Here is a 27327-nt window from a genome sequence, read left to right on the forward strand (position 1 = left end):
CTTATGAGACACTTAACACTTAAGTCACCAGATTTTTAGTTGAATTTTAAAATAGTTCAAGAAGAAAGTAACCAAGAAATATTACTTGCTTCTAGAAACTGAACAGAAACTAAGTAGCTCAAAATTACAGGAGATAGTTTGTTGATCTGAGCAAAGCTTTTATCCACAATAGGATTCTGAGACCATAATTCTAGGTGTGCATTCTCAGAAATTTGAGCTTTGTTCAATTTACATTTTTCCTCCAAACCAGTCATTGACATATACTGGCAATCTGAGGTAAGGCCACTGAAGACCTGGTTAAGGATAAGAAGGATGGAACATGAAGGCATTTTCTTAGAATATCTGTTACAAAGATTGCTTTCAGAAAAGGATCTTGAGTAATTGTCTGACCCTTTAGTCTTTAGTGATTTAGTCATTTCACAGTAAAGGAGAGTTTATTAAATCCCTGCAATTGAACAACGTTTGTTTTCTTTAAGCTTAAGATTGGTTCCCAAAACAAAAAACAAAAAAAAAAATATTGATTCTGAAACCTAAGTACAGGTGGATATTTTCAGGTACTTTATATTATGTAACCTGGCGTATGTCCTCTTTTAGTATCTTCATTTGTCTTCATAAATTTGCAAGCAATCTCATTTTATGTTTGCAAGTAATCACAAAGTGTGTTTCATCACTATTTTGCTCATTTTAGAATATTGTGGGTAATGCTAGGCCTAAAGAAACAGATCACAAAAGTCTTTCATCAACTCCTGATAAACGAGAGAAGTTTAAAGAGCAGAGAAAGACCACCAATGTGAAGAAGGACAAAGAAGACAAAACCATAAAGACAGAAAAGGGACCCAAGCAGCCTGACAAAGAAGGAAAGCTAATCTGTTCTGAAAAAGGGAAGGGATCTGAGAAGAGCCTTCCCAAGAACGAGAAGGAAGATAAAGAGAACATTTCAGAGAATGACAGGGAGTACTCCGGAGACGTCCAAGTGGATAAGAAGCCTGAAAATGACATTGTGAAGAGTCCACAAGAGAACTTGAGGGAGCCAAAGAGAAAACGAGGCAGACCCCCTTCCATAGCTCCTACTGGTGAGTTTCCCAAGTGGGCTCTGCAATGGGCGATGCCAGAGTGCTCTTCTGTGGTTCTTGCGGTTCTTTGTATCTTCTGTACTTCAGTCCTTCCTTCGTGTTTGTGACTGACTCTGTCTTGTGCTCTGAGAACAAGTTGTGCTGTGGAGCTGAATTATAGTGAGGCATCTATCCAGAAGGACATATTGGGGAGCGAGGCTGTGATCGAGCTTCTAGGATAGTAGTTTATGGTTCTCTATATTCCAGCTTACAGACAAAGCCAAAGGAGCTAAGGCCTTCTACTGTACCTGTACAAACGGTCTCTGTTTAAGGAAGCCTGATAGAATCTGGGATCAGGAAATAGACCTTTAATGAGACAGACATGAAAGAAGAAAGGAAGAAGCTGGCCTGGTGATACACCCCTGTAGTCCCAGTTACTTGAGAGGCGGAGGCAGGAGAATCGCCAGTTCAACACCAACCTGGGCAAAGTTAGTAAGACCCTATCTCAAACAAAAAGCAAACACAACAACAACAACAACAACAACATACAGAGGAGCTAGAGACATAGCTCATATGATAGAGCACTTACCTTAGCATGTGTGAAGCCCTGAATCCAATTTCCAGTACCACAAAAAAAAAAAAAGAAAAAGAAAAACGAAAAAAAAGAAAAGAAAAGGGCATCTGAAGGAGGTGGATCCAAAGCAATGTTGGATCCAGGGAGGCATGTGTACATTCTGAAATTGAGCTCTTCAGAGAGTGATTATTGGCTGAGGAATTTTTATAGCCCAAGTAAAAAGGTGAAATGGCAAACTAATAAGACTCACAATTATGGTTAAAAGCAAAATACACTGATATTTAAGGAAATGTATAAATGTGTGAAATTCTTCTAGAATCACCAAGAATGAAACAAGCCCTGATTTCTTCCTAAGCCAAATGCTTATTCTCCAGATTGGTTTATTAGCATGAAGATACTCCGCTTCCCTATGTCTAGAGTAAACCTGCTCATGATTAAATAAATATATACCTTCCATTGGTCGTCAGACCTTCTTGATTATGTGTTCCCTACGTGAATATTGACAACTGAATCCTCTATCGTATTTTCAAGAAATCTATTTTGTCACTCAAATTTAAATACCTCCAATGGACGTATTTAAAATATAAAATTTGAAGGTTGGAGGCATGGCTCAAGCAGTAGAGTGCTACCTGTAAGAAGTATGTGGCCTGATTTCAAATTCTAGTTCCACCAAAAAGAAAAAGGCAAATAGAACTGGAAGCATGGCTGAAGTGGTAGAGTTGCTTATATAGTAAGTGTGAAGTCCTGAGTTCAAACAGATACCACCAAAAATTTTCTAAAAAATTAGTACTTTCAGCTGATAATTTTCTCACATGTGAGTTTTAGTTTTATTGGAAATAATATAACAAATTGACTTGGTCTCATATGAAGTAAAGGACTCCCCTCAGTGTTTGTAACTGGGTTTTGCCTTCAAAAGCTGAGCATATTGGACTTGATCTAAATAGTGTTTAGATCTGTAATGTCTAATGTGGTAGCCAGTAGCCACTCATGGCAAGGGAGCACTTGAAATCAGCTAGTCTGAATATAAATATGGGTATGCTATAAGTGTAAAATGGACATACAGGTTTGACCTCAAATACTTAAGACTGTAAACAATGTAAAATATGTCTTTATAAAATGATTAGAATGTAAAATAATTTATGTTTTGGGGGCGGAGGGCTTGAACTCAGAGCCTGGGCTTTGATGCTCTCCCTGAGCTTTTGTGCTTAAGGCTAATGTTCTACCACTTAAGCTACATACAGCTCTGCTTTTGGCTTTTTTGGTAGCTGGTTGGAGATTAAGAGTCTCATGGCTAGGCTGGCTTCAAATGGTGATCCTCTGATCTCAGCCTTTTGAGTAGCTAGGATTACAAGTGTGAGCCACTATTACCTGGCTACAATAATTTAGAATGTGAAGTATTTAAAGAATGTAAAATATTTTTGTTTTTGTGATGTTGGGGCCTGTACATGCTAGGCAATTGCTTTACCACTGAACAGTTGCAAATCTCCTCCCCTCCCCCAGCAATTTTTTCAACCAATTTTTATGTTGATCCAAATATATATATATGTACATATATTTGTTATTATTACTATTATTATTGTCAGTCATGGGGCTTAAACTCTGGGCCTGGGTGCTGTCCCTGAGCTCTTCAGCTCAAGGATACCCTCTACTACTGGAGCCACAGCACCACTTCCGGTTTTCTGATGGTTAATTGGAGATAAGAGTCTCGCGGACTTTCCTATCTGGGCTGGCTTTGAACCACAATCCTCAGATGTCAGCCTCCTGAGTAGCAAGGATTACAAGGTGTGAGCCATCGGCACCCTGCTCAGTTCTTGGTTTTGAACACAGGACCTTGCACTTGCTAGGCAGGCTGCCACTTGAGCCATGTCCTGTCCTATTTTACTTGTTTTTTGGGTAGAGTCTTATGTTTAACCTTTAGCCCAGGTTTGCCTGGACAATAATCCTCCTACTTAGGCTTTCTACATAGCTGGGATGACAAGTATCACTTTTTTATTGGTTGAGGTTGAGTTTCACAAACTTTTTTGCCCAGGCTGGATTCCAACCATGATGTTTCTGGTCCTTGCCTCCCAAGTTGCTAGGATTTACAGGCATGAGCTACTGGGCCTCACTCAGCCTAAATATTTTAAAAGTCACATAGGGCTTACCTTTGTGGCTATCACTATATTTCTGTTGAACAGCATTGACCTTAAAAATATATATTTGCTTTCCTAACGGGCTTCTGGGAGAGAACTAAGACCTAAGACCCAAGGAAATGGGAGAGAGAAAAAAAAAAACCTCTGAGGGTCTGTGTTCAGATGAAGAACCTTAGTTTAGAATTTCTAGAGGTATTAAACCTCCAGACAGTATACCACTTTAAGTTAGGAGCTGAATGAAAAGTAAACTTTTTATGAAAAGTAGAGGGCATTTATAGAAGGAGAGGTGGAAAATGTGAACTGATATGAATTTGATGTATCCTTAATATGGGGCAGAATATATGTCAGATTTGTGTTGAGAATTGATGCTTCTTTAGTTAATGATGCCTTGGATTCTACCATCTGGGGGATAAATCTGGATAGTTGTATTTCAGTTTTCAAAGTGCTGTTGTGAAGCCACATGACATCATTTATTACCTTACTTTTCTAAGTGTAGAATTTCATACTAGATGGGATAAATTTGACAGATAATGTTGGTGTTTTTTTTTCTTAACATTAACTTGCCTGAAGCATTTGTAAAATCTGCTAACTATACTTCAATCCCCAACAAATCAGAATATTTGCACAGAAAGTTGGGAGTACAAATTGTTAGCAAACTCCCCCAATCATTGTTATTGTTTGGAGAGTTTGGAGAACACTTCTGTATGGTCAGTTTTCATTTGCATATAACTTCAGTAAAAAGAACGCTTGCCAGGTATGTTGCACATACTTAAAATCCTGTCAAAAGGTTGTGTTAAGGGCTGAAAGTGTGATGCAACGGATGGGGTACCTGCCTAGTAAGTACGAGAAGGCTGAGTTCAAAGTCTAGTACCAGAGAGAGCGAGAGGGAGAGAGAGGGAAGGAAGGAGGAAGTGTGGGGAGAAAGAGAGAGAGACTGGTGATGTAGTTCAGTGATAGAATGCCTGGCTGTTGGTTCAGCCCCCAACAATTAATATACATACACATATACAAATACACCTGAAATTTTACTTGGTTTAACTTATACTTGGTATAAGTTCAGCAATTTGGTGGAGTCTTGAATAAAACAGAATTGTAGCTACCAAGAGAGAATTGTATAGCTAGGTGCAGCAGTGTGCAGCTGTCGTTCTAACGTCAGCATACATAGGCGAATCATGTTCTGTGCTAGCCCAAGTGGGGAAAACAATAAAAACAAGGTGCTGCTTAAAAAAAAAAAAGACTGAAAAGAGCTGCTTCAGTTGTGGCTTAAGCAATAGGGTGCTTGTCTAACAAGTAGTCTAAACCTTAGTATCATCAGAGAGAGCTTATGGATGATGCAGGAAGAGGGAAAGAGACTGAGAAAGAGATATCATTTGTGTTTAACTTGGAATCTGTGAGTTCTAAGTAACTTGTAACAGAATGATATTCACGTGTTGGGTAGAATGAACCCAGCAAGTCCAAGAGAGAGGGTTGCTCCTCATAACTATTTCTAAATTCAGCCAGTTGACATGGTAGATTTGAAGCTACTGATCTTAAGATGAGTTGTTTCCTTTCTTTCCCTCACTACCTCTTTTCTCCTTTCTTTGCCCAGTTTATTTTCTTTTTCTTCTCCTTTTTTGAATTCTCATATTTCTAGGTTGAAGAAGTTTTTTTTTTTTAATGTTTTGGGCTTAGAAATAAACACTCTTCAAGAGTTTTGTATCTGTATTACTAAATTATGTGAAAGCTGAATATCTTAGGAATCAGTGGTCTTGCTTGGAGTACTGATAGCCAATAGCATAGTCTCCTCAGGTTTATCTGGTCGTGTGTGTGTGTGTGTGTGTGTGTGTGTGTGTGCGCGTGCGTGTGCGTGCACACGCCAGTCCTGGTCTTGAGCTCAGGTCCTGAGCACTGCCCTTGGACTTTCTCAAGGCTAGAGCTCTACCACTTGAGCCTCAGCACCACTTCTGGCTTTTTTTTCTATATATGTGGTCCCGAGGAATAGGATCCCGGTCTTCGTGCATGCTAGGTAAGCACTCTACCACTAGGCAAAACTCCCAGCCCAGATGTTGACATTATTTTGGGACTCTGAAAGAACCAATAATATGTTTAGCAAGTAGTTTGAAAACAAGCCTTAGACACCCTTCCCCCCTCCCGCCCCTTTTCCCCTCTTTTTTGGTCTGTTGTGGGGCTTAAACTCAGCCTGGACACTGAGTTCTTCCACTTTGAACCCCAGCTCCACTTCTGGTTTTCTGGTGGTTAATTGGAGATAAGAGTCTTTTGGAGTTTTCTGCCCAGGCTAGCTTTGAAGTACAATCCACAGATCTCAGTCTCCTCAGTAGGTAGAATTACAAGCATGAGCCACTGTCCTTTTGGACAGGATCTCAATAGAGCCCAAGGTGGCCTCACATTTGTGACCTTATTGCTTTTAGCTTTCCAAGTGCTAGAATTATAGGTGTATACCATTTTGTCCAGTCCAAACTTTGTACTTTTGCTGAGAGGATACGATGGTATTTTAAGTGGCTACAGGAGCTGCTGGCAAGTGCCAGGAGTTATGTTAACTACTTGGTAAGCTGAAGCAGGAGGACTGAGAATTGAAGCCAGCCTGGGCAACTTATTAGCAAGAACTTAACTCGAAAAAAGGAAGATTTTGATATTGCTTATATATATTTTCATATTGTGGTGTGCTAAGGAGCTGGAAAGCTGGATTGTAGACATTCATAGAGTGATTCAAGAAGACAGCCTGCAAAGCGTCATCATTTTATGAAGTATTTTTTTTTCTCTCAAATTTTGCTTCTACCTTAAGTAACAATGCTCTTTTCAAAATTTGGGAGTTTTTTTGTTTGTTTGTTTGTTTGTTTTTGCCATGGTCTCACTATAGCTGAGGATATATTTATAGTTTGAGGATGTTTTGGATGTAAGATGTATGTATATGTGTAGAAACACATATTACATATGCAAGATTGGGTACTAAAAATTGCATGCCTTTTGTGTGCTTTTGTATACATTATAGCTGTGGATTCAAACTCTCAAACTTTGCAACCAATAACACTGGAATTAAGAAGACGGAAAATATCAAAAGGAAGTGACATCCCATTAAAACGTCCTCGCCTTGACAAAAATTCATGTGAGTCTCTGGTTTGTGTGTGTTTGACTGCAATTTGACATTGTTTGAGTCTTCCTTGTGTCCATCTTGTCCTGTATTCCTTATAAATTCTAATCACATGAGTTAATGTGTACAGGATTTGATTAAATTAGGAGTGTTTGTTGGAAGAAGCATAAACTGAGTTAGTAGTTGAGTGATGTCTTCCACTTCTATAAACCACATTTGTTTAGATTCCTTTGGAATTTCTTTTTTCTTTTTCTTCCCCCTTCCCCCCCCCCTTTTTTTTTGCCAGTCCTGGGACTTGAACTCAAAGTCTGAGCACTGTCCCTACCCCCTGGAGTCTGGGATAATAGGCATGAGCAACTGTGCTCAGCTGAAGGGACAATTTTATGTGCTGAGTGAAACTTAAAAGGTATTACTTAATGGTTAGAAAAATTCTTTGTTGGCTGGGAGTACTTGTCTAGAATACACCAAGCCCTGAGCTCAATTCCCTGGAACCACATACCCAGAAAAAGCCGGAAGTAGCGCTGTGGCTCAAGTGGCAGAGGGCTAGTCTTGAGCAAAAAGTGCCCAGGCCCTGAACTGAGTTCAAGCCCCAGGACTGTCCAAGAAAAAAAAAATTCTTCGGGGCCGGGAGTTTGGCCTAGTGGTTAAAGTGCCTGCCTAGCATGCATGAAGACCCGGGTTCAATTCCTTGGTACCACATACATAGAAAAAAGCCGGAAGTGGTGCTGTGGCTCAAATGGTAGAGCTGTAGCCTTGAGAAAGTCCAAGGACAGTGCTCAAGCCCTGAGCTCAAGCCCAGTACTGGCAAAAAAAAAAAAAAAAAAAATTCTTCATATCTGATGGCCTGGAAGTTTAGCCTAGTGGTAGAGTGCTTGCCTAGCTTGCACAAAGACCTGGTTTCAATTTCTCAGTACTATATACATAGAAAAAGCCAGAAGTGGTTCTGTGGCTCAAGTGATAGAGCTCTAGCTTTGAGAAAGCCCAAGGACAGTGCTCAGGTCCTGAGCTCAAGGCCCAGGAATGGCAGGAAAAAAAAAAAAAAAAGAAAAGAAAAATTCCTGTTGACTTCAAAAAAGAATTTGGGATATCTTTAAATTAAGCTCATATAAATTCTTTGTTGTTGTTGGGAAATTCTAAAGTAGAACTTCATTGTTACGATTGACACATGCAGCCAGGTACTGGTGGCTTATGCTTGTAATCCTAGCTCCTTAGGGACCTGAGATCTGAGGATCACAGTTCAAAGCCAGCCTAGGCAGAAAATCTGTGAGACTCTTAATCTCCAATTAAATGCTAAGAAAACCAGAAGTGGCGCTGTGGCTCAAGGGTGGTATCCTTGGCTTGAAGAGCTCAGAGACAGCACCCAGGCCCAGAGTTCAAGCCCCATGACTGACCAAAAAAAAAAAAAAAAAAGAAAAGAGAAAAACAAAGATCAAGATAATCTGGTGCCTTGAGAGTATGAATCCTCCTCTTCCTCTCCTCCTCCTCTTTCTCCTTCTTTTTTTTTGGGGGGGAGGGGGCAGTTCTGAGGCTTGAACTCAGGGCTTGAGCACTGTCCTTGCACACTTTTTATTCAAGGCTAGTGCTCTGCCACTTGAGGCACAGTGCCACTTCTGGATCTTTCTGTGTATATGGTACTGAGGAATTGTACCTGGGGCTTCATACCTGCTAGGCAGGCATTCTACCACTAGGCCACGATCCTGATCCAGACTTTGAATCTATGAAAATTCTATCCTCACAAAGAGACTGCCTTTACTTAAAACTAGGAGGGTGTATTGCATAGTAATCTCACATTCTAGAAAAGTCCTTCTAACATTTTTTTTTTTTTTTTTTTTTTTTTTTGCCAGTCCTGGGGTTTAACTCAGGACCCGAGCACTATCCTTGGGCTTTCTCAAGGCTACAGCTCTACCACTTAAGCTATAGCACCACTTTGGCTTTTTCCGTATATGTGGTACCGAGGAATCAAACCCAGGGCTTCATGTATACTAGGCAAGCATTCTACTAGGTCACATTCCCAGCCCCTCTGCAATTATTTTTAAAGGCAATTGGCCTAGATATCTGTACTAGTAGAATTATTTCCTCTTCGTGTTTGGACTCCATCTGTCTTAATGGTTTATAGCCCAGGAAAAGTCAAAAAACTGCTCTGAAAACATTGATAAAGACCTATCGAGGAGACGGTCATCGAGGCTCTCCACTAATGGGACTCATGAGATCTTAGATCCTGACTTGGTTGTACCAGATTTGGTTGATACAGTTGATACAGAACCTATAAAAGACACATCATCTAGTGCCAAGCAATCTGAAGAAGGTAAGTCAGAGAATGTTTTAGATTATTTTTGCCAATCTAATGCCTGTCTAATAAGAGCAAATTAAATAAATCATCAGGTGCTAGTTCCCGTAAGTGTTAGATTATTTTAAAATGAAATTACTGGATGGGCTAAAGCATTCTTGTAGTGTGTTGTCCTTTACTGATGATTCATTCTGTAAATAGGCAAGCTTTTGGATGCCTTTGTAGTTTTTTGTTGTTTGAATTTTTTTCTTTCTTTCCTTTCTTTCCTACCTTCCTTCCTGTTTTTTTTTCTCCCCCTGCTTATGTACCACTGCATATGGCTTGGAAGCACACTCCTGGAAGAGCTCTGACTCACTTCGTGGTGCCATCTCATTCCATGGCTCAGTATTGTTGACCTCCTTTCATTTTAGCCCTGTGCTTTGAGATACTCACAGCCCTGACTAGAATATGTTAGACTTGTGAATGTATTCTTTTCTTTCTTTTTTTTTTTTTTGCTAGTTGTGGGGCTTGAATTTAGGGCCTGAGCACTATCCTTTGGCTTTTCTCAAGCCTAGCACTCTGCCACTTGGGCCACAGCACCACTTCCAGTTTTTTTTTATGTATGTGGTACCGAAGAATCGAACCCGAGTCTTCTATCATGCTATGCAAACACTCTTACTACTAGGCCAAACTCCCAGCCCCTTGTGAATGTATTCTTGCATGTTGTGAGATGAATGTCTTCTTCTAACAATTCCCTGCCTTGTTTATTCTGTTATGGGACTTTTGTTTTCCAGATTATATACATAATATATTTCTCAAGCTTCTGCTTCTTCTTCTTCTTTTTTTTTTCCTGTCTAGGTCAGTTGAAATCTCCTTTGGAAGCTGGCCAGGTTGCATCTGCTCTAACTTGCCATTCCTTTGGGGATGAATTGGGGTTTACAGGCTTGGAATTGAACTGCAAGTCAATGGGAGAAAACAGTATGAAAACGGAACCAGCATCTCCTCTTGCTGAATTACAAGAGGTTTCTGCTGTGGAAGGTTCATATTTATAGTTAACTCACTCTTCTATTAATATACACTTGTGGTTCTGCTCTGACTGAACTTAAAAAAAGTTTTCTGATATTTCCTCCCTCTTATTAAAAATTCTTTATTTTTATTTATTAATCTTTTTGGGGGGGGTTGGTTGTGGAGCTTGAACTCAATTGGGCGTTGTCCCTGAGCTCTTCAGCTTAAATTTAGCACTCTACCACTTGAGCCACAGCACTGCTTCTGGTTTTCTGGTGGTTAATTGGAAAGTCTCAGGGGCTTTCCTGCCCGGGCTGGCTTTGAACCTCAATCCTCAGATCTTAGCCTCCTGAGTAGCTAGGATTACAGGAGTGAGCCACCATGCCCAGCTTAAAAGTCTTAATGCTGTATCTTTCCATTTTTTATTTATTTCTGCTGTTTTTTCAACAGTTGTAGTTGCATAGAACATGCCTTCATTTAGTAAGACTAAGTTATAGCTGTCAATGTTACTGACTTGAACTTGCTTCTAGGCAAAAAGCGTGAGAAAAATTGTGAAACTTGTCTAGACCCCTTCTATTTTCCCAAATGCATGATTCCTCTTGGATTCTGCCAGTATTTTGTTGCTCTGTAGAACCTTTTCCAGAATTATAAAGGTTATATGTAGATTCTTCAAATATGAGCTGCTCTGTCATTTTATAAGAGCAAAACCACACCTAATATTAACACATAGCCTTAGGAAATGGTACATCTGGAAACTTTTTTGGGGGGTCAGGGGAGGAGCTGGTCATGGGGCTTAAACTCAGGGCCTGTGTACTGTCTGTAAGTTTTTCAGCTCAGTGCTAACGCTCTACCACTTCCAGTATTTTGGGGTGGTTTATTGGAGATAATAATCTGTGGCGACTTTTCTACCTGTGCTGGTTTTGGACTGCAACCCTCAAATCTCAACCTACTAAGTAGCTAGGATTACAAGTGTGAGCCACCCACATCTGCTATGGCCATCTTTTTTTCTTTTTTTGCCAGTCCTGGGCTTGAGCTCGGGGCCTGAGCGCTGTCCTTGGACTTTCTCAAGGCTAAAGCTCTACCACTTGAGCCTCACGACCACTTCTGGCTTTTTTCTATGTATGTGGTACCGAAGAATTGAACCTGGGTCTTTGTTCATGCTAGGTAGGGACTCTACCACTAGGCCAACCTCCTGGCCCCTAGAGACCTTCTTAATCACAGTTTAGTGATGGTTGCCCCAAGCTGCTGCAGCTTTTTGTCTGAGAAAAAAAGAGAGACTCTGAGTAAAAGGAGGAGCTGGCAAAGGCAATATTTATTTCCCAGTAGGAGAGAGGCATCTGGCCCAACCAGCCCAGCTCATATCTGGCATTTGATACAGTGCTGCCATCTTGTGGAATAAATGCTCAATACTTTTTCAGTAAGGGCCAAGTGCAGAGATCTGCCTTTTCTGGCTAGAATCATGAAATGTTCACCCAGGATTGTAGGTTGCAGGATTGCTTTCTTTCCATTCAGCTATATTGTGGCCTCAATGAATTTTCCTTGATTATGTGTTTTTCTTGAATATAGGTGTATATACATTTACATAAATCTATGTATATGTTCACACACCACACTATGCACACATGCACTTTTTTTTGTAGTACTAAGGATTGAATCCAAGGTCTATGCTTTGTAGGCAAGAGAGCCATGCCCTAAGTCTTTTTTTGTTTGTTTGTTTCTTTCTTTACTTTCCTTTTTTTTTTTTTTTGCCTGTCCTGAAATCAGGGGCTGGGTACTGTCCCTGAGCTGCTTTTGCTCAAGGCTAGTGCTCTACCCCTTGAGTAATAGTGCGACTTCTGGCTTTTTCTGTTTATGTGGTACTGAGGAATAGAAATGCATGCTAGGCACATTCCACTAAACCATATTCCCAGGCCCTGGCTGATTATCCTAGAGACAGAATCTCATAAACTTTTCTTCTCAGACTGCCTTTGAAATTGAATCTCACATGTCTCAACTTCTTGAGCAGCTAAGATTATAGGTATGAGCCAATAACATCCAGGTAGTCGTATTTTTTATTTGCCTGTTGTGCTCTGTGCCAATACTAGGGCTTGATCTCAGGGCCTGTGGTCACTTCTCTGCTTGCTCACAGCTGGTGCTATCTCACCTGAGTCATGTTTCCAAACTTGGCTACTGTTTTTGACTAGGGATGGACTCTTGCACATTTTTTTTTCTCAGACTTATTTTGAACAGTGATTCCCCCAGATTTTCCTAAGTAGAAACATTACAGATGTGAGCTGCCAGCACCCGTTTTCACTTTTAAGACTCATATTGTCCCATATTTGGCCAATGGGAACCCTTTAAATACCTTCTTTGTGCGTAATTTTCTGGCATTAAGTAAGATATTCCTGGCTTACCTTGTACTTACCTCCTAAATTTAAGAAACCAAGTTATCTGGGTGCCAGTTGTGCTCATTACTCCTGGAGCATGCAGAGAGGACAAGGAACTTGCTCTTTGCCAGCACCTAATCAATAGTTCAAATTCTATTCTTCTCAGTTTTCTTTCAGTTCTTATTTATTTATTTATTTATTTATTTATTTATTTATTTATTTATTTATTTATTGCTTGCCAGTTCTGGAGCTTTAACTCAGGGCCTAGACACTATCCCTGGACACTTTTGCTCACAGTTAGCACTCTACCACTTGAACCACAGCGCCCCTTCTGTCTTTTTCTGTATATGTGGTTCCAGGGAATTGAATCCAGGACTTGGTGCATGCTAGGCAAGCACTCTACCACTAGGCCAAACTCTCAGCCCTCAGTTCATTTTTTATAACTAACATCTAGTTTTCGTTTTTACCTATAACCATAAATAGTTTTGTTTAACATGTATAAGAACTTCCTTTTTTACTTAGTATCTCTTGAGATTGCTCATATCAGTAATATGGGGATTTATTTATTTACTTACTTATTTATTTATTTTGCCAGTCCTGGGTCTTGAACTCAGGGCCTGGGCACTATTCACTGTTCTTGGGTTTCCTCAAGGCTAGTGATTACCACTTGAGCCACAGCCCCACTTCTGGCTTTTTTTTTTTTCCCCCTATGTATGTGGTACCAAGAAATCAAACTCAGGGCTTTGTGCATGCTAGATGAGCATTCTACTACTACTAGGCTACACTCCTGGTTCTCCTTTTTTTTTTTTTTTTTTTTTTTTTACTTTTCTATTCTAAGCCTTTGGCTGGCATATGAATATTTGTGTTTTCCTTTTTTGTGTTTTTTGTTGCTTCGAAGCTGAGAAAGTTACACTCCACAGATTTGAGAAACATTTATTATGGTGTTGTAGCAAGGTATATATCCTGTCAAGAAGTGTTAAACTAGTGGGCCTCATGATATCATTGCTGATAGGAATACTAGCTGTGCTAGATCTTAGTTCTGAGGCAACAGAAGATAGTGAGAATAGCTCTTTTCCTCTGGCTAGAGGAGTGACACATAATAGGATCCAGGAACAGATGCTCAGTGCTCATGATGAATTGTCACAGATAGTCCTCTGTGCCAGGAGTGGATGACATGTACTCCCTGAGAGCCAGGGCCATCTGGATGCCTTCCTGCTTGTTGAGTGAGCTGGTTCTGGATGCAGTTAAAGACTTGGCTGCACCAGGGAGAAATGGCAAAGAGAAGGCACAGGACCAGAAGAAGTGTGACGAGTTTAAAAGGTGACTGCAGCCAGTTGCTGGAAATGGCTCTGTGGCTCAAGTGAAGAACTCAGGGACAGTGCCCAGGCCCAGAGTTCAAGTCCTATAACTTCCCTACCCCCCCCCCAAAAAAAAAGGTGGCTGCAGAAGTTAGGGTGCTGCCTCTCAGGACCCTGTGCTAGTAGGGCTTATGGAAGGGAGGTGGAAGCAGGGTTTAGTTTTGCGCAATTCTTGTGTTTTCCCCAAGCCATGCAAGTGTTTCCTTTTGAATTAATGGTGTGGCTGGAATGCTGGTTCTTGCAACCCGCATCTGGAATGCTTATAACCTGCCAGCCCCTGTGCCAAGTGCGTTCTCTGTTGTAGGTGGATATGCTGGCACAGAAGCTTTATGGGACATGTTGTTCAGCAGCAGGGCACCAGACGATGGAGCCTAGAGGTCCTGTTGGCAGTGACAGTGGACACCAGGCCGCAGAGTGCAGGGGGGTCACCATATGAAACAGCCTTGCACAAGAAGCCCAGATGTGGACACCCAAGCCTGCTAGACTTGATCACGGTCCTGTGAGGGCTAAAGATGACTAGCCCCATGTCCATCTGCCCAGGCCTGGAATGACTTTAATAAATTCCTTTTTCCCCCTTGGGAAAAAAAAAAAAAAAAAGAAAGAAAGGTGAACATTGGCTCCTCCTCCCTCCCTTCCTCTTTTATTCCATACTTTCAGATATGGTGAAATTACATCCTGCATCATATTCTCTAGTTCTCTCCATACATGTAGGTACAACATGATGAGGAATATTAATCTTGTTTAACTCAAGAGTAGCAAGTGCTAACTTGAGACCTCTGCATTTTTGTTCTCCTGTGAAGTTTATGAGACTTTGAGAACGTAAAGCTGTTTAAATAAAAACATGTTGATGTCTTCTTCCTAAAAACAGATCATAATTGTTTACTAGAAATTGAATTCATTTTCTCAGACAAAAATTTGTGGGGGTAACAGCATTCTTCTTGATGTCTCAAGCTAGATACAGGTTACTCTTGCTACCTGCTATCTGCTTTGCCTTGCTATCTGCTAATGCTGCTTTTGTAATTACTAAGAGCAAGGATCTTGTTTGTTTGTTTTCAGTACCAAATACTTTAAAGAAAACAGAAGATGTTGTCACCTCTAACTCACCAGCAGTGGACCTAGACCACAAGTTTCGATGCAAGGTTGTAGACTGTTTAAAATTTTTTCGCAAAGCTAAGCTGTTGCACTATCACATGAAATATTTCCATGGAATGGAGAAGCCTCTGGAACCTGAGGAGAGCCCAGGAAAGAGGCATGTTCAAACACGGGGCTCTTCAGCTTCTGACAAGGCCAGCCAAGAGGGCCTGACCAGAAAGCGGGTCTCAGCCTGTTCCCCAAGTAAGTGTCTTATTTCTGTGTTGTGTTATAGAGGGCTTAGGGATCTTCAGACTCAGTAATGGAAAAATGACTCTGCCTTTGCCTGGCAACCCACTCAACTCCTGGCAGAACCAGGCCAAGAATTCAATTTTGCTGCCTGTTTTATCTCTTCCTACTAGATTGCTTAATTACCTAAGAAAACAGTATTAAAAACAAAATGTTGTGATACTTACACTTAGTTTTGTGTTTCATTCTAGCTGCAAAAGATAAGGAAAAGAGTAAAGAAAAAAAATTCAAAGAGTTTGTGAGAGTAAAACCAAAGAAGAAAAAGAAAAAGAAAAAGAAAACCAAACCTGGTAATTTCCCCTGACGATTTCTCTTGGCTTTCCTTGCCATGGGTAGAAAAGTGTGTCTTCTTCCCACACTGGCCTCAGAGCCAACACTTAACGAGGAAGGACCCCAGGCCTTACTAGCATTTATAAAAAGCCCTCTCACTTGCCACATTGTCCAGTGTGCCCTATCAGAGGGTGCTATATGTAAAAATATTAAGGAGGGCCAGGAGTGTGGCCTAGTAGAATGCTTGCCTAGTATTCATGAAGCTCGGGTTCTATCCTCAGTACCACATACACAGAAAAAGCCAGAAGTAGTGTTGTGGCTCAAGTGCTTAGCCTCAAGAAAGCTCCAAGACAGTATACAAACTCGTGAGTTCAAGCACTAGTTCCAGCACAAAAAAAAAAAAAAAAAACCAAGGAGAATGTACAGATTAATGTCTTTTCATACCTGGCTTAAAACACATATCTCCTAAGAAAGGATGCACTTTTAAAAAATATGTCTACCCCCACAAAAATGTTTAAGAGAGCCTGGGTGTTAGAGATGTCATGCTTTATTCTCAATATTACTTTGGTCTTAGGAAAGAAAACTTATTCAAAAGGGGGTGTGGATGATGGTGAGAAGGCTGTTTCAACTTGAGAGTCTCACTGCCCTCCATGTCCCTTGGTGATTACATTGTCTTCCAGCCTTTGAGCTCTTTCAACTGTAGCCTTGTTGGTTTAATGACATCAATTCCAGTATCCTGTGATGATGTTTCAGGTTGATCATTCCTTCCTGATGTTCTTACAGAATGCCCCTGCAGTGAGGAGGTCAGTGACACCTCCCAGGACCCTTCTCCACCCAAGGCATTTTCTGTCACCAAGTGTGGGTCTTCACACAAGTCTGGGGTCCATATGAGCCCACAGCTCCATGGCTCAGAATCTGGAAACCACAAAGGGAAACTGAAAACATCTGGTAAGGGCACTCACTGACCATCAGCTAGAAAACAGTACTTAGACCAATGTCTGTGACAGTGTAAGCATATGGCAATGTCAACTGGGATTGTCACTAATGAAGCATGAAGACCTAGTGATTCTACTGTCCTTGGGATCTTCTTCTTCCTTTTTTCCCCGTCTGCAGTGTTAAAGATGGACACAGATGACGGTAAAGCCAGGTTCTGGCTGGATAGGAAAGGCTGAAAAATGCGTTAGAACATGTTAGGGGGTCGGAAATTGCAGCTCCTGTGATAGTGAGCACTAAGACATGAGTGCTCACTGACCTTGAGCTTCATGCTCTCTGGGAAATGCAGTTCAGTTCATTACCAGGGAGCATGCTTGATTTAAACTGCTGCTGATAACAGCTAATAACAAAGTAGCATCCCTATTTTTAGACCCATGGAAAACTTCTGCAGAAGTGGATCTGTAAGGTCATTTTCTACTCTGGATAGGCTGAGGTTTTATGAATTGTACAACCAAATTTTAAAATTGTGGCTGTTGTCTTCCTTCTTCCAGAGGAGGATAATTTGAGTGAATCCTCCTCCGAGAGTCTTCTTTGGAGCGACGAGGAATATGGCCAAGATGTCGACGTGGCCACCAATCCAGATGAGGAGCTTGACGGCGATGACCACTATGATTTTGAGGTGGTCCGTTGCATTTGTGAAGTGCAGGAGGAAAATGACTTCATGATTCAGGTATGTAAAGTTTTACAACATAGGTCTAAGAAGCACAAACTAGACCTTGAAGAAAATGATGAGACCAGTAACAATAGAAAGCCTCAAATATACCATGCTAATAGCAGCTAGCCAAGTTTGTTTTTTGTCTCAGTTTCTGGGAATTCCAGGTTTCTATGAATAGTCTAGTAGTAGAATAAGAGAAGACTTGAGGACTAATCAGTCCGAAGGGAGGGATTTTGTCTCTGGCCACCCAGAGATAGCAGAGGCTCAGGTTTTGGGGTACCTTCTTTTTTTTTTTTTGCCAGTCCTAGACTTGAGCTCAGGACCTGAGCACTGTCCTTGGACTTTCTCAAGGCTAGAGCTCTACCACTTGAGCCTCAGCACTATTTCCGGCCTTTTTCTATGTATGTGGTACCAAGGAATCGAACCCGGGTCTTCATGCATGCTAGGCAAGCACTCTACCACTAGGCCAAACTCCTGGCCTTTCAGGTTGCTTGCTTAATTGCTACTTTACCATTTGAGCCACATGTAGCCCAGCTTTTTGCTGGTTAATTAGAGATAAGAGTCTTAGACTTTTCTTACTGGGCTGGCAGACCCTTCAATGACTTATTTTTAGTTTTTAATTATTTACATATTTTTACTTTTGTTGTTGTTGCTGAGTGGTGGGGGAAGGAGCTTGAATTTAGGGCCTAGAACTGTCCCTGAGCTTGTTTGCTCAAGGTTAGTGCTCTTCCGCTTTGAGCCACAACTCCACTTCTAGTTTCTGGTAGTTAATTGGCTTCTTTGTCCAACATGACAATCCCCGCCTCCAGTTCTGGGCCTGGATGCTATCACTGAGCTCCTTTTCGCTCAAGGCTAGTGTTCTACCACTTCAGCCATAGCACCACACCAGCCTTTTCTGTGGTATAGTGGAGACAAGAGTCTCAAGGATTTTTCTTTCAGGCTGGTTTCAAACTGTGATCCTTAGATCTCAGCTGACTAAGACATGAGCCATCACCACCTCACTGTTTTTACTTTTGAGACAAGTTCTCCCTATATTTCTGAAGCAGGCTCAAAGTTGGGATCCTTCTGCCACAGCCTCTCAAGTGTGGGGATTATAATAGGCCAGAACCAAGTGTCCAGTCTCATTTATTTCTTTCTGTGTGGTTATGGATCTGGAGACAAGTTCAGTGTACATTGTCATTGTCAGGGTGACTTTTAGTTTTGTGTGTGCATAGTATTGGGTTATTGGCACTTGGTAGGTGGGCCCTCTGATTATAGTTGCATTAAGGTCTTTCTTGTGCCAGGCCAGCCTGGACCAGGATTTTTCTATTTATGCTTCCTGTTGTACTTGAGATGACAAGTGCTCACCATCTAGCTACAGAGACAGGGCCTCATGAACTTTCTATTTGAGCAGGGCTTGAACTATAGTTCTGATCTTAGCCTCCGAAGTAGCTGGAATTGCAGACATGACCTACCAGTACAAATTTTGGATGACTTTTCATAAAACAACATGCTCTGTAGTCACATTGATTAATTAGGAATAGAAGGAAAAACTTTGTTCCAGGACATTGTAACACTGTACAAAATTGTGATGCTGAGTTCTGTTGGTTTACCATTTGGCTTGAAATGTGCTCAGATGCTTAATTTTAGTTTTGTTTTTTAAAGTAATTCCATTTAAAAAATCCCACTTTTGTAGAACCTCTACAGCTTTGTAGATACAACTAGAAAATTGTTACATAACACCATGATTATTAGGATTTTTTTTTTTTTCAATCCTGGGGCTTGAACTCAGAATGTGGGCACAGTCTCAGTTTCTTTTCCTCAAGGCCACTACTCTGCTACTTGAGCCACAGGGCCACTTCTGGCTCTAAGTACTAAGGAACTGAACCCAGGGTTTTATGGATGCTAGACAAGCACCTTACCACTAATCAACATTCCCAGCCCAACTACTAGGATTTTTTAGTAGACATTTCAAATAGAGTTTGTTTTAAAAGATGTTGAAGATCTTTGTTTCAGTTCTTGTGTCTAGGTATATGCACAGTTTGGGCCTTGGTGGCCTAATTGGATTTGGCCCTTGTCTGTATGGAATAAGTAATAAAACTTCTCCTGGTAAGCTGGTAAGGCTGAGTTTCCAGTGTGACCCATTTCTGATGTTCTGTGGTCCTTTCACCATTGACCTTTCTCAGTATAGAGAGTAGAAGGAAAATGGGATATTGGAAATTGGACTTTGAGAGGTTGGGAGTTTGGCCTAGTGGTAGAGTGCTTGCCTAGCATGCATGAAGACCAGGGTTTGATTCCTTGGTACCACATACTTAGAAAAAGCCAGAAGTGGTGCTGAGGCTGAAGTGGTAGAGCTCTAGCCTTGAGAAAAATCCAAGTGCTCAGGCCCTGAGCTCAAGCATAGGACTGGCGAGAGAGAGAGAAAGTGAGAGAGAGAGAGAGAGAGAGAGAGAGAGAGAGAGAGAGAGAGAGAGAGAGAGAGAGAGAGAGGAGAGAGGGGAGAGAGAGAGGGGGGGGGAGAGAGAGAGAGAGAGAGAGAGAGAGAGAGAGAGAGAGAGAGAGAGAGAGACACACTTTGATATATAGCTATGATATATGGCTAGGATTAGTAGTTTTTCAACATTTCTCAGCATCAAAATCCACCCCCCCCCCTGCTTTTTTTCCCCCTGCTTTTGGCATTTGAACTCAGGCCCTGGGCACTGTCTTTGAGCTTTATTGCTAAAGGCTTTTATCACTTAAGCCACAATGCTACTTCTGGCTTTTGGTGACTAATTGGAGACAAATCTCCACAAAGGTGCAATGCCTTTATATATCTGATTATGTCTATTGAAATGAACTCTAGGAAATGGAAATGAGCTATTTTTTTCTTTGTTGCCGTTTTTGTTCTCTTTTTGTCTTGTTTGTTTATCTGTCTTGGAAGGGATGGGAAAAACAGAAATGAAAGAACAAAGGGTGAACAAATCCTGCAGTGATACTCACTAGACAATATGTTAAATGAATTGTATAACTTGTGGGTGGGGCTGGAGGAAAAAACTGAGAGAGAGTGAAGAAAAGGGGTGACATTGTCCTCAGATCTTAGCCTCTTGAGTAGCTAGGATTGCAGGTGTGAGCCACCTGCACCTGGCTATCCTTGAGCTTTTGTGCTCAGGACTTGCTCTACCACTTTTAGCTTTTGGTGGTTAATTGAAGATAAAAGTTTCTTGGAAGCTGGGTGTGGTGGCTCAAACCTGTTATCCTAGTTACTTAGGAGGCTGAGATCTGAGGGTCAAGGTTCAAAGCCAGCCCAGGCAATAAGAAGTCCATGAGACTCTTATCTCCATCTCCAATTAACAACCAGAAAACCAGAAATGGTGCCGTGGTAGGCTTGAGTTGAAGAGACCAGGGATAACGCCCAGGCCCAGAGTTCAAGTCCCACAACAGACCCCCCCCACCCCACCCCCCAAAAAAAAAAGTTTCATGGACTTTTCTGCCCAGGCTAGCTTCAAACTGCAATCCTCAGATCCCTGCCTCCTGAGTAGCTAAGATTGTAGGTGTAAGCCACCAGCATCTGGCTCAAATTCACCTTTTTGATTTTCCAAGTTAGGTGAGGATTGGAACAATTTTATTCATTCCACATAAAGTGATTAGGAAAACAAAAGCCATATGCCTAGCATTCACGAAGACCCAGGTTCATCCTCAGCACCACATACATAGAAAAAAGCTTGAAGTGGTGCTGTGGCTCAAAGGTAGAGCTCTAGCCTTGAGAAAAGTCCAAGGATGGTGCTCAGGCCCTGAGTTCAAACCCCACAACTGGGGAAAAAAAAAAAAAAGCTGTAGAAATGGTCGTAGTCTGACATCAGCTCTGTTCACTTACTCCACAGCACTTTGTGCTGGTCAGTACAGTAACCAACCATTGCACCTATATGGTGATCACACACTTAAACTGTGACTCGTAGCATTGAGGAAGTGAGTGCTTAAATTTTTCACTGAAATGTATTAAATTTATATACCCATGGTGACTAAACAGTGCATTCCAGATTTGTGGTTGTTGCAGCTGTTTGGTGGAAGTCAGTAGGGAGTGCTCATTCTTCTCCTCTTTGCCTCACCTTCTCCATCAAATGGGTCTTATTTTGGATGAAGATGTTTTCTGAATTTAATTTTTGTTGTCTCTTTAATTTTCACAGTGTGAAGAGTGCCAATGCTGGCAACATGGGGTCTGCATGGGATTACTGGAAGAAAATGTGCCAGAGAAATACACCTGTTATGTTTGTCAAGATCCTCCAGGTAGAGTTTTCCAGAGTAAGAGATGGTAACAGTTCTTAGAAGCACAGCTGGCCATGAAATATGCTAAGTGTGGTCATGAGATACATTTCTTTGGTATTGACTAGATTCCAGCTCCTCTTTGCCTTTGTCCCTAGCCCACCTGATAACCAGCTGTCCTGAACTTAGCCGGAAGAAAAATGTGTATGGAAAGACTTGTCTAGTAGAAGGCCTGCCTTGAACTAGAACTTAGGAACAAGCAAACATGACATCTACCCTATTAAATGTTTTATGTACAGTACAGTATTGCAATACAGTATAGAACTATGACATGGCCTGACTAAAATTCTTTAAAGAATATTGACTCCTATTTGAATAAGCATGTTTCTGTGCTCAGAGCCTTGATAATCTGTGTTCTGTTCACTGCAATATATTAACTGCTGTCATGAGCATCTTTTTCTTTCTTCTTTTTTTTTTAAATTGTAATGTTGGGAACCAAACTTAAGGCTTTGTGCTTGCTAGGCAAGTATTCTACCACAGAGCCACAAGTTTATCTCACAGTTCTTTTTCTTGAAGAGCTCATAAGTTTGGGCAATTGGCTCTATTCAGTGTGTTTTTAGATTAGTACCTCTGTCTCCTGTGGTGGCATCCATACCACATTGCATCACCACCACTGGAAGGAAAATACTCTTTGAAGAGAAAGGGAAAGGTGTGATTGCAGTGTGCTTGATTGCTAAGGGGTCACCTGTTGCTCTCAGATACTCCTTTCTGGAAGGAAAACAAAAAACAACAACAAAAAAAAAACCTTGTGGTTTTCATCTTGCAGTTTAGTGACTTTTTTGTTTGTTTGTGGGTCATGGGGCTTGATCTCTGCCTGTGCTCAAGGCTACCATCCTTTCTACCCCTGGGTCTGGGCACTGTCTCTGTGCTTTTCAGCTCAAGGCTACTGAGTCACTACATCCCGTTTTCTAGAGGTTAACAGAGATAAGAGTCTCAGGTCTTTTTGTGCCCGGGCTGGCTTTGAACCTTGATCCTCAGAGCTCAGCCTCCTGAGTAGCTAGGATTATAGCATGAGTCACTGCACCGCACCTGGCTGTGATGTGTTTTTTTTCTTTTTTTTTTTTTTTAAACCTTCCTGAGTTCTCTGTTATCCCTAATTCCATTGCAGCTAACTGGTCACCTCTTTGCTCATTATTTGGTCCTGTAGGATGGGTCTGATGGGGCTTTTACTCCTTTTTCTGCTTGTGAGAAAGAAATTCATGTGCCACAGATACAAACAATTTTATCACTTCATAAAGTAACTAGCATTAAAACTAGTTTGCTCAGCCAGGAACCTGTGTCCTACGCCTGTAATCCTAGCTACTCAGGAGGCTGAAATCTGAAGATTGTGCTTCAAAGTCAGCCAGAGCATGAAAGTCCATAAGACTTATATCTCCTGTTAACCACCAGAAAACCAGAAATGGTATTGTGGCTCAAAGTGGTAGAGTGCTAGCCTTGGGCTGAAGAGCTTGGGACAGTGCTCAGGCCGAATTCAAACCCTATGACCAAAACCAAAACTGGTTTGCTGGGCCAAATCTCTAGATTCTTCTGGTTATATAGAAAAGATTGATTGCTATGGTTCTCTTGTTGTTGAACTCAGGGTATGGGTGCTGTCTCTGAGTTTTTTCACTCAAAGCTAGCTCTCTACCATTTTGAGCCATATTGCCACTTCCAGTTTTCTGGTGGTTAATTGGAGATAGTCTCCCGAACTTTCCTACCTGTTCTGGCTTTGAACTGAGATCCTTAGATCTCATCCTTCAGAGTAACTAGGATTACTGGCATGAGACACTGATTCTCAGCTAGTGAGGTTCTTTGTTCAGCAAGCAGGTCTCCTCTGTGCCTAAAGACCTGAGCTATAACTTGCCCTAAGAGTCCATAGAATAATCAGTCTCAATTTGCCTCTTTATCTTAAGGGAGAATGTGGTCAGGTGATTAGACAGTTGAGCAAACACAGGCCTAAAGGGATTTGACTGACCCAAGATCACTCTACCAGTTAATACTAAGCAGGTGATGGGATCCACTTGTCCTGAATTTTGAGCTACTCTGAATCTTGCTGCTATGGTTTCTGCCTAATAGTGGTTGTCCCTGACATTTCTCCATAATCCTGAGGGCTCCATAAGGGAAACTTTTCAAGATCTTTTTGGAGCTAGAAGCTCCAAAAAGGACTTTCATAACATGTATAAAGCCCTTGGTTTCAGTGCCCAGTACTAGGGCAGGAGAGGGGGTTTGGGGGAGAGGGAGGGATCCTCAAAACAAAAAGATAGGTTTTGCCTTATCTTTCTCTCCCCTTTTCTCTCATTAGAGAGCACATACTCCACCTTAATCAGATCCTATACATTTTGTAAATTTCTTGTGTAACCCTTGTCACCAAGACCATGAATATTCTCTCTTGAATTGAACCCCTACAAGGTCTATGTTTGTAGCTGTTTGACTCTGCTATGGTTTGAGCCAAAACAGGGCTGGGATGTAATTCAGTGATAAAGTACTTGCCTGGCATGGAAATTTAACCTAACAGATTCATTTCCTAAAGGTTACTTAAAAGCTCACTCTTTCTCCCTTCCCCTTCCCCTTCCCTTTCCCCTTCCCCTCCCTCCCTCCCTTCCTTCCTTCCTTCCTTCCTTCCTTCCTTCCTTCCTTCCTTCCTTCCTTCCTTCCTTCCTTCCTTCCCTCCCTCCCTCCCTCCCTCCCTCCCTCCCTCCCTCCCTCCCTCCCTCCTTCCTTCCTTCCTTCCTTCCTTCCTTTTCCTTCCTTCCTTTCTTTTCCTCCCTCCCTCCCTCCCTCCCTTCCCTCCCTCCCTCCCTCCCTCCCTCCCTCCCTCCCTCCCTCCCTCCCTTCCTTCCTTCCTTCCTTCCTTCCTTCCTTCCTTCCTTCCTTCCTTCCTTCCTTCTTTCTTTCTTGGTATATTCTTGCCATGTGCTTTAGTAATGCCAGAAAAAGCTCAATGAACTTCATAAGAATTACTGGAGTTGTTTCACAGTTTTTGTAGTTACTGACAGATGAACAACAGCCTCATTGGTTGGGAGCTGTTTGTTGGGCTTTTGGAGCAGGAAATGCTGCTGAATCCCCTGTGCTTATGTTATCAGTCCTTTCTAATGAGTCACATAATGAGCAGGACCACTGAAATCATCCAGGTCACCCTCTGTCATACAATACAAGGGAAGGAGAGGTGCAAAGGAGTTACTAGCCTTGGTCCTCTAGTTGAATAGTAGGTGGTACAGCTGGAAAGAGTCTTAGAGCTTCTGCCCTGGCTGTTAGTTGGATAGAGAAAGAAATAGATGTTAAAGCCAACTAACTAAGCAAGACTTCATGGGGTGCTGGTGGTTCATGCTTTGCTGCTCAAGAGACTTAGATCTGGATTATGTCAGTTTGAGAACAGCTTAGGTAAAGAAGTCCTTAGGTGGTTCAAGTGGTAGTGTACCAGCAGAGCAAGCAAGTTGAACAACTGTGAACCCTTTGATTTTAAACACAATTCTGGCATATATCCCCTACACACATATATACATATACATACACACACGCGCGCGCACACACACACACACACACACACATACACACACACACACACACACACATATATATATGGCTGGACACTGGTGGCTCATGCCTGTAATCCTATCTAAGGATCATGGTTCAAAGCTAGCCTAGGCAGGAAAGTTCCTGAGACTTATCTCCAATTAACCACCAGAAAACTGGAAGTGACACTGTGACTCAAGAGTGTTAGAGCACTTAGCCTTGGGCTAAAGAGATCAGGGACAATGCCCAGGCCCCACAACTCATACACAATACTATACTGACTATGGAGAAGTGATAATAGAGGGAATGATTTAGGGTCCTTGAAAAAGTTTTCTTTCTTTCTTTCTGTCTTTCTATCGGTTGTGATACTTGAACTCTGGGCCTGGACATTGTCCCTGTGTTCTTCAGTTCAAGGCTAACCTTACCCCTTGAGCCACAGTGCTACTTCCAGTTTTCTGGTGGTTTATTGGAGATAAAGAGTCTCACAGACTTTAGTGCCTGGGCTAGCTTTGAACTGAGATCCTTAGATCTCAGCCTCATGCTGCATAAGGATTACAAGTGTAAGTCACCACACCCAGTTGGCCAGTTGTGGGGCTTGGACACTTTTTGCTAAAGGTTCGCACTCTGCCACTTGAGCCATAGCACCACTTCCGGCCTTTTCTGAGTATGTAGTATGGAGGAATCTAACCCAAGGCTTCATGCATGCTAGGTGAGCACTTTACCATTACGCTATGCTCTCAGGCCTGAAAAGGTTTTCTTAACTAAGGGAGTTGTGAAAGATCTCTGAGGAAGTGATGATGAGCCAGCCATGCAAAGCCCAGTGTAATAGTGCTCAGACATGGACACTAGAGCAAAGAGTCCAAGCTTTGGATGTGTGTATGTGTGTGTGTGTGTGTGTGTGTGTGTGTGTGTGTGTGTGTGTGTACACGTGTGTACGTGTGTACGTATGTGTGTATGTACTCTCAGAACTCAATGCTACTATAAGGATGAGGAGAGGAAGGCAGGAAAGTGTTGGATTCTGTGGGCCTCAGTAGTTTGGGCTTTAGGTTTTCTTTTGTAAGTAGTAGAAAGTTGTGGAAGGTTTTAAATAGAGGAAGGAAAGATATGATTTAAATTTAAAGAAATAATACAGACTTCTGTTCTACCTCTGGTGTGTTCCAGGAGATGAGGCCATGTAAGTACTTTATTTATACCTTACTACCAACACCTAGTAGTAGATGCCAAGCAAATGCTTATTGATTAAACGAGTTAATGAAGACAGTAATTTCCTTCCAGAAGCTCATGTAATTGTGTAGTGTCAGTGAGATGGCTTAGTTTTGTTTTGTTTTCTCCAGATACGTTTAACCCTCTCTATGTCACTGCTTTAGGTCAGAGGCCTGGCATCAAGTACTGGTATGACAAGGAGTGGCTGAGCAGGGGACATATGCACGGCTTGGCATTTCTAGAAGAAAACTATTCCCATCAGAATGCCAAGAAGATCGTGGCTACCCACCAGCTTCTCGGCGATGTGCAAAGAGTGATTGAGGTTCTGCATGGCCTGCAGCTCAAGATGAGCATCTTGCAGTAAGTATACTGCTTTGGTGCTGAGTTGAGAGTAGGATGGGATGGGGTGATTTTAAGAAATTGGGAAGCTACAGAACCAAGTTGCAAAACCAGAAAGTTCTAACATCTTTACTAAAAATTCTCAGCTACTGGATATGTAGCTCAGTTGATCCTTCGGCACCACACACACACACACACACATTCTCTCTTTCTCTAAGCCCTTAGATTTACATGCTAAACATTTCTTTTGCAAAGGAACTCATGTCAGTCTTAGTGACTCGCATGTATAATCCTAGTTTTTTTGAGAAGTAGAAATGGGGGCAGTGCAGTGTGAAACCAGCATGAACAAAAAGTTAATGAGGGATCCTGTCCCAATAAGCAAGTCAGATGTAGTGGTTCATGCCTATAATCCTAGCTAGGCAGAAGGCAAAGGTAGGAGTATAGTGGTTGAAGCCTGGCCCCTATCTGAAAAGTAACTTAAAAAAGTAAAAAGTCCTGAAGCATGTCTCAAGTAATAGAGTACCTGCTTAGACAAATGTTAAGCTCTCAGTTGAAGCACCAGATCACTGGCGCCCCCCCCCCAAATTGATTTTATTGCGTAGTGAGATTCACCTATTTAAGGGCTTACTATAGCTAGGTACTAGTAGCTCTTGTTTGTAATTCTAGCTACCCAGGAGGCTGAGATCTGAGGATTATGGTCTGAAGCCTGAGCAGTAAAGTCTGTAAAACTCTTCAACTAACAACAAAAAAAATTTTTTTAAGTCAGAAGTGGAGCTGTGGCTCAAGTGATAGAGCATTGAGCACAAAAGCTCAGGAACAGAGCTGGGAATGTGGCTTAGTGTAGAGTGCATACCTAGCATGCATGAAGCCCTGGGT

General features: G+C 41.7%; 1 protein-coding gene across 3 annotated transcripts in view; it reads left to right on the top strand.

The window, feature by feature from the left end:
• The window catches only part of Phf20 (PHD finger protein 20), a 92636-nt gene that overhangs the window by 52298 nt on the left and 13011 nt on the right, over positions 1–27327 (top strand). The window contains exons 6-15 of one of the 3 annotated variants that reach the window (XM_090352262.1): positions 689–1073; positions 6748–6861; positions 8963–9151; positions 9971–10150; positions 14898–15176; positions 15413–15511; positions 16275–16439; positions 16976–17154; positions 21282–21381; positions 26277–26472. In XM_090352262.1, coding sequence (XP_090208388.1) covers positions 689–1073; positions 6748–6861; positions 8963–9151; positions 9971–10150; positions 14898–15176; positions 15413–15511; positions 16275–16439; positions 16976–17154; positions 21282–21381; positions 26277–26472 — 1886 coding nt within the window. The remainder of the gene's footprint in view (positions 1–688; positions 1074–6747; positions 6862–8962; positions 9152–9970; positions 10151–14897; positions 15177–15412; positions 15512–16274; positions 16440–16975; positions 17155–21281; positions 21382–26276; positions 26473–27327) is intronic. The other 2 variants (XM_090352263.1, XM_090352264.1) reach the window with 2 other exon arrangements.

This window comes from Megascapheus bottae, chromosome 18 (genome assembly GCF_031878675.1).
Source record: "Megascapheus bottae isolate mThoBot1 chromosome 18, mThoBot2.hap1, whole genome shotgun sequence".
Taxonomy (NCBI): domain Eukaryota; kingdom Metazoa; phylum Chordata; class Mammalia; order Rodentia; family Geomyidae; genus Megascapheus; species Megascapheus bottae.